The following is a 7,580-nucleotide window of genomic DNA, read 5'->3' as shown; positions in this document are numbered from 1 at the left end:
ATATATATATATATATATATATATATATATATATATATATATATACTTGTACTGACCCTTAGGAATAAGTGAGCAGAAAAATGGATGGATGGATGGCTCAACTGATCAATTGATCTGGTAAAATTAATGAAAAGGAAAAGCAAAGCAAAGAAGATGAGAACAATTTCACTTACAGTAGGTATTTTGATTTCAATATTTTTCTTTGCTTTGTGGAAAACTTTTCCTTGATGGGTCAGTCCATAATATTTTTTGTTCATTATTTTTGATGTGTCAGTGAAGATGTTGACTACAATGTCTCTTTTCGCTAACATGGACACTATGTGAGACAGATCAGTCGTATTCTGCAACGTCTGAAAATATGATAGAGAAAACATTTTAATAAGATCAATATATTGAAAACAAAATCAGGCACTATATCCAGCTATAGATATTAGTTTTGCATTTTGGCACAAGGCCAGCAATTTTAGGGGAGGTGGTAAGTCAATTACATCGACCCCAGTGTTCAACTGGTACTTATTTTATAGACCCCAAAAGGATGAAAAGCTAAGTCAACCTCAGTGGAATTTGAACTCAGAACATAAAAATGGACAAAATACCACTAAGCATTTTGTCCAGCATTCTAACAATTCTGCCAGTTGGCCACCTTAAATAATAATAATAATAATGATGATGATGATAATTAATAATAATAATAATAATCCTTTCTACTAAAGGTGCAAGGCCTGAAATTTTGAGTGGGAGGGAACTAGTCAATTACTTGACCCCAGAAGGAACTAGTCGTACATTGACCCCAGTGTTTCACTGGTACTTAATTTACTGACCACGAAAGGATGAAAGGTAAAGTCAACCTCAACGGAATTTGAACTCAGAGCATAGCAACTGGTGAAATATTGGTAAGCATTTTGCCCGGCATGCTAACGATTCTGCCAGCTCACTGCCTTAAATAATAGTAATAATAATGATGATGGTGATGATGATTTCAAATTTTTGCCTCAAGAGCAGCTTGGGGGAGGGGATTAAGTTAATGACACCAACCCCGGTGCATAACTGGTACTTATTTAATCAACCCTGAAAGGAAAGGCAAAGTCAACCTCGGCAGAATTTGAATTCAGAACATAGCGACGGGTGAAATGCCACTAAGCATTTCGTCCAGCGCACTAATGATTACATCGACTCCAGTGTTTCATGAGTACTTAATTTATTGACCCCAAAGGGATGAAACGCAAAGTCAACCTTGGCAGAATGTGAACTCAGAATCTGAAGACAGATGAAATACCACTAAGCATTTCACCTGGCATACTGATGATTCTACCAGCCCATTGCCTTAACAATAATAATAATAATCATCATCATTTAATATCCACTTTCCATGCTGGCATGGGATGGACGGTTTGACTGAGCTTTTGGAGAGTCAGCGGCTGCACCAGGCTCCAATCTGATCTGGCAATGTTTCTACAGCTGGATGCCTTTCCTAATGCCAACCACTCCAAGAGTGTAGTGGGTGCTTTTTATGAGCCACTGGCACAGGAGCCAGTCAGGCAGGCTTGGCATCGATTACGTTTGGATAATAATAATAATGATAATAATAATAATCCCTTTATATTATAGGCACAAGGCCTGAAATTTGGTAGGTGTGTGGGGGCAGGTCGATTACATTAACACAGTGTTTCACTAGTGCTTATTTTATTTACTCCAAAATTATGAAGGACAAAGCCGACTTTGGTGGAATTTTAACATGCTAGCGAATCTGCCAGCACACCACCTTCATAATAATAATAATAATGATAATCCTTTCTACTGAAGGCTCAATGCCTGAAATTTGGGAGCAGGAGGCTAATCAGTTACATCGACTCCAGTATTTCACTGGTACTTAATTTATCAACCTCAAAAGGATGAAAGGCAAAAGTCAACTTCAGCAGAATTTCAACTCGGAACATAAAGACAGAGGAAATGACGCCAAGCATTTTGCCTGGCATGCTAACGATTCTGCCAGCTCACTGTCTTAAATAATAATTATAATAATAATAATAATAATAATAATAATAATAATAATAATGATAATAATAATAATGATGATGATGATAATAATAATAATAATAATAATAATAATAATAGTAATAATAATAATGAAAATAATAATAATACAAATGATGATGATAATAATGGTGATGATAATAATAATAATAATAGTAACCAGGAAACCCCAAAATGGCTGAAGTTCAAAAGATAGTGCTCATGGGAACTGCCCATATCCTACATAAAATACTGTCTATGTGATCTCAAATTTTAAAACAAACACATAATTTTCTTATGGTTTCTTACACATTCTCTAGAACAACACTGTACAAATTCAAATATATGGTACCCTAGGTATAACACCTACATGAACTTCTAAATTGTTGTCTCTTGAGGTCTCTGGGTGAAACTTGGCTCCAACTTGTACAAATGCAAAGCAAAAGTCAAACATAAAATAATAATAATAATCATAATAATAGCAAAAAAACGGAAGAAGAAGAGGAGAAGAGAATAAAATATAAAAAATATATATAGTCATGCAAGGGGATCTAGGACATCTTAACATACCGTAATATCAGCAAATATCATAATCATACGTCCAGAATCTTTCTTAAATGGGTAGTCAGCTGCCCATAATAGGGCTTCATGAAGTGGGCTAAGCTGGTGGCCAAAATGATGAGAGTTGTGCGGAGTGTACAATGGACTTTTGTGTCCTTTATGAAAGTGCTTATCATGATGTCCATGGCTCTGGTGACCATGGCCATCATGGTCTACTCCACGTTTGCCTTGACTTGACTTCTTTAAGTTCTTCAAGGCCAAGTGGATGTTGTCTTCAGTTCCAAAATATCTGAAAGAGAAGTAGAAGAAAAAAGAAGTCATATTATTAAGAAAATAAAGTGTGTCATGACTGAAAAGTATCACCTAACCAAAAAAAAAAAAAAAAAAAAAAAATCACATGACAGCAAATCTAATCAAAGGAAATCACATGGTATAAAGGTATCACATGACAATAGTCACATAACGATAATGGGAATCAAATGACAGTCAAAAGCTATCAAACAAATTATCTGTAATTTTCTTTTTGTGGCATCTGCATGCATAACTTTCCATCTAAACTTCATTCTTAACACCTGCTATGTTCTGGTGATCTAACGAGGTAGCTTTCATTATTTGCATTGATATATTAAATATACAGCTGTAGTGTATAACGCATGGTATGCATATTGATGCAAAAATGTAAATATAATGTAATTCCACACTGAAATCATTACTACATGAAGAAGGCTGAGAAATGGTCGTAATCATAAGATGTCAAGTGGTTAAATAAATATATACATCTCTCATACCTCCCGGCCTTTTATGGTTTATATCATCATCATCATCATCATCATCATTTAAAATCCATTTTCCATGTTGGCATGGGCTGGGACAGTTTGATAGGGGCTGGCTTGGCTGAAGATTGCACCAGGCTCCTTTGTCTGTTCTGGCAGGGTTTTTATGGCTAGATGCCCTTCCTAACACTACCCACCTTACAGAGTGAACTATATATATATATATATCAGGTTGAGTAAAAAGTAAGTAACATTTTGGAACCATGAAGAATTTGTATCGGGTTTTTGCAGAATTCTGAATTTTTAAAAAAATTTTTTTGCAAATTTTCTGATAACAGAGACATAGACTTCTCCAAATGCATCAATAAATTAACAATGATATCTTTTTCACTGTTGTTACAATCATCTGAAATGGAACTGTCAAAGCGTGGTATTCGAGCAATTTTGCTATTCAACTTAAAAAAAGGACATAAAGCAGCTGAAACTGCTCACAGTATCAACAAAACGTTTGGTGAGGAAATGAGCAGTGAGTGGTCAGCTTGAAAATGGTTTAAACGATTTTGCAGTGGAGACCCGAGCCTTGAGCATAGTGGACACCTATCTGTCAACAATGATGGTCAATTAAAGACTGTCATTGAGAAAGATTCATGTAAAACCACTTGAGAACTGGCAAAAGAACTTCAAGTTAGCCAGAAAAATGCCTGCAACCATTTGCATGTGATTGGAAAATCAAAAAAGCTCAATAAATGGGTACCACACGATTTGAATGAAAATCAGAAAATGTGCAGATATGAAATTTGCTCGTTGCTTCTTCTCCATAACCAGACCAATCCATTTCTCAACTGTATTGTAACTTGCAATGAAAAGTGGATTCTGTACAATAATAGAAAAACATTCTTCGCAGTGGTTAGACCAAAATGGAGCATTGGAAACCTTCCCTAAACCTGAGCTCTTCAAAAAGAAGGTTATGGTGACTGTTTGGTGGTGTACTGCTGGACTCATCCACTATAACTTCTTAAAACCTGGAAAAACTGTTACTGTAGAAACATATTGCCATGAAATTGCCAAAACAGCTACTCTTCCATCCCACACTGGTCAACAGAAGAGGGCCAATCATTCTTCATGACAATGCTCCTTCACATGTTTCACTAATGATGCTCCAGAAGTTGAGGGAACTTGGCTACAAAGTTCTTCTCCACCCTTATTCCCCAGACCTACTGACTACCACTTTTTCAAGCACCTTGATGGTTTCTTGTGAGAGAAGGAGTTAAAAAAATCAACCCGAAGCTGAAAGTGCATTCAAAGAGTTCATCAACTTCAGAACTCCAGATTTTTATGTTGCCTGAATAAACAAACTTGTAATTTATTGGTAAAAATGTGTTGATTGTAATGGTACTTACTTTGATGAATAAAATTTTCACATTGTTGAAATATATTATGATGAATTTCAAGTTTCAAAACGTTGCTTACTTTTTACTCAGCCTGATATATATATATATAATTTTAAGGTGTATTCCATTAGGAATGTAGTAGAGTACAAAACAGAGCTCTATTATTTACATTTGACAGATATATGTCCTCATCTTGTTTGTTGTTAACACAACTTTTCGGCTAATATACCCTCCAGCCTTCATCAGGTTTCTCGGGGAAATTTTGAACCTGGGTTCTCATTCCTAAGAGCTCGTTCAGCCTTAATTTAAGTCTTGTGTATATGTGGATCTATGTTGTATCAAAACATGTGTAGTGTATATTAAATAGCTGTCTAGCCATACTCCTTCTTGCTGACTCTATTTTTTTTCAATTTAAATATATATATATAGAGAGAGAGAGAGACAGACAGACAGACAGACAGATATAACATACAAATTATATATTTCTTATTTTCCTATGGCATGTGTGTGTGCCTAAGTGTGTGCGTAGATATGAGAGAAAGAGAGTGAAATACTTCCTTACTGTCCTTCAATTGTGTAGACATTAGCGTGTTCAGTCGTACCACCATAAGTCCCACCATAAGCCACAAGGCCTAGCCTAGCGTCTTTAACCTGAACTTGCTCAAACAAACTGTAGACATAATTGTGTGCTGGCTCTTTAGCAATAAGCTTGTGTTCATCAAGGATAAGAACCACATCACGCTTGACTTTCCGGGTCTTTTCTTTCCAGATTATTTGTTCACGGGATTGTGTGCATTTAACTGTAAATTAAAATTGTTTTGATATTTGACATATTCAGTATGACAAAATTCTTGCACATGCATATATGTTTGAAAGTATATATGTATGTGTGTGTGTGTATGTATATATATATATATATATATATATATATATATATACACACACACATACATATATGTTAAATAAAATGAAACAACAAAATCAAGGCAGTGTGAAATTTCTAGGACATTTATAAAAAGAAAGGTAGTCTTACAGCTGTTTCAGGGACATGAGGTATATCCCTTCATCAGAGAGGATATGAGAGAATTAAATAGAGGGAAATAGTAGAGTTCAATATAAGAAGTTATTTTGGAAAGGGAGAGATATGGGAAGTATAAAGGGAATTTATTTGTTATTACTTGTTACTTCTATTAAAAATTTAAAAAATAACTCAAAATATTTCTTGTACTTTAAAAAAATTCATTTTTTAAAATTATTAATTAATAATTAGAAATTTGAAAATTGATTATAAATAGATTGTAAAAAATAATAGTAGTACATAATTAGTACAATAAATAGAATAATACAAAAAATAGTTATGTATTACGGTAAAATCTGCCCATAACAACAAATTCACAGTAAAATTTGCTTCAGTTATTGCCTAAGTTATTGCCAAGTCTTCACATTTTTAGTCTTGACCCAATGCCTACTTTTTACATAATGAATTTGCCTACCATATATACTATTCTACTTTGCATAAAACTGTAGCTATATTGGTATTTCTGGATCTCATTTTTTAAGTATTCTAGGGCATCGGTATTTTAACAAAACAATGATACCTTTCTTAATTATAATGTTACTTTGTAAATTGAAATAAAATAATTTTTGATATTCACATTTTATCCTTAGCTGCAATATTTTCAATAAAAATCTTTACTTGTTCTGTACTTTACCAGTTGTAATAACTAGTCCGGTACTTTTCCAGTTTTATAATCTTAAGAATATTATTTCTCTTGCTTGCATTTTTCCATGTAATCCATGTGTTCTCCAGGCTATGCTATTATGTTAATTGATAATGCATTAAATGTGTCAATTAGCGGTGTCTTTGATAATCTTTTCCTTACCTCAATGATGCTGGTGACATTTATTAAAAGTCCCTTATAGAACTATAGTCATAAAAAAGTATAGAACTATATTATCACTCTGAAATTTAATTTGAGAAATAAACACTCATAACTTTTTTCTTGCATGAGATTGATACTATGAAATTCCTCAAATTGAGCTCTATCATTTAAGCTCAATTAAAATATAGTCTATTTTTAAATTAAAAAAAGTTAATTATATTAAAATCCAATTTTTTGCCTTACTTTTACTTTTTTCCTGGTATTTTACCTCACAACTTTTTTTATACAAATTTTTGTTGCATGGTAGCAAAACTATGAAATTCTTCATGCTATCATCTATCATTGAAGCTAAGATAAATATATTTTGTTTTTAAAATTAAAAAAAAAGTTATTTAGATCTAAACTTGATCGGAGGTGTTACTTATTCTCCTATAACATTGCTAGAAATTTAGGTGTAAACTTTTTTCTACTGGACCAAATCTCAATTTTTTACACCAAAATGTAGCTAGGGACCAGTCCTCTTCAAAAATGTTAACAGTTTTCAATTTGGATAAGGACTGAATTAGTGACAAGCTCTGAAAGATGCTGCATATGAGTAAATTACGGCCTTAAGAATATTATTCAACTACTACCATAGTTGAATAATATATATATATGCCTTATTTCTAGTGAGACAGCTGCAGGAGAAATACCTAGCTATGGATAAACCTCTGTACCTGGCTTTCGTTGACATGGAGAAAGCCTTTGACAGGGTCCCCCGATCCCTTATCTGGTGGTCAATGAGGAAACTTGGGATAGAAGAATGGTTAGTGAGAGCTGTGCGAGCCATGTACAGAGATGCTGCCAGTAAGGTGAGGGTTGGAAATGAGTACAGCAATGAATTCCGGGTAGAGGTAGGGGTCCACCAAGGTTCCGTCCTCAGCCCCCTCTTATTTATCATAGTCCTCCAGACAATCACA

At 33.9% G+C, this 7,580-nt stretch overlaps 1 protein-coding gene across 1 annotated transcript in view; it reads right to left on the bottom strand.

Annotated features, from left to right (window-relative positions):
* Window positions 1-7,580, bottom strand: part of LOC106876216 (uncharacterized) — a 105,688-nt gene that overhangs the window by 2,212 nt on the left and 95,896 nt on the right. The window contains exons 37-39 of the mRNA XM_014924684.2: window positions 5,301-5,538; window positions 2,584-2,863; window positions 174-350 (exon numbers count right to left, since the gene is read on the bottom strand). Of these exons, the coding sequence (XP_014780170.1) occupies window positions 174-350; window positions 2,584-2,863; window positions 5,301-5,538 (695 nt within the window). The remainder of the gene's footprint in view (window positions 1-173; window positions 351-2,583; window positions 2,864-5,300; window positions 5,539-7,580) is intronic.

The sequence above is a fragment of the Octopus bimaculoides genome, chromosome 8 (assembly GCF_001194135.2).
Source record: "Octopus bimaculoides isolate UCB-OBI-ISO-001 chromosome 8, ASM119413v2, whole genome shotgun sequence".
NCBI lineage: Eukaryota > Metazoa > Mollusca > Cephalopoda > Octopoda > Octopodidae > Octopus > Octopus bimaculoides.
The sequence above is the reverse complement of the archived record's forward strand: the minus strand, read 5'-3'. Positions and strand labels throughout refer to the sequence as shown.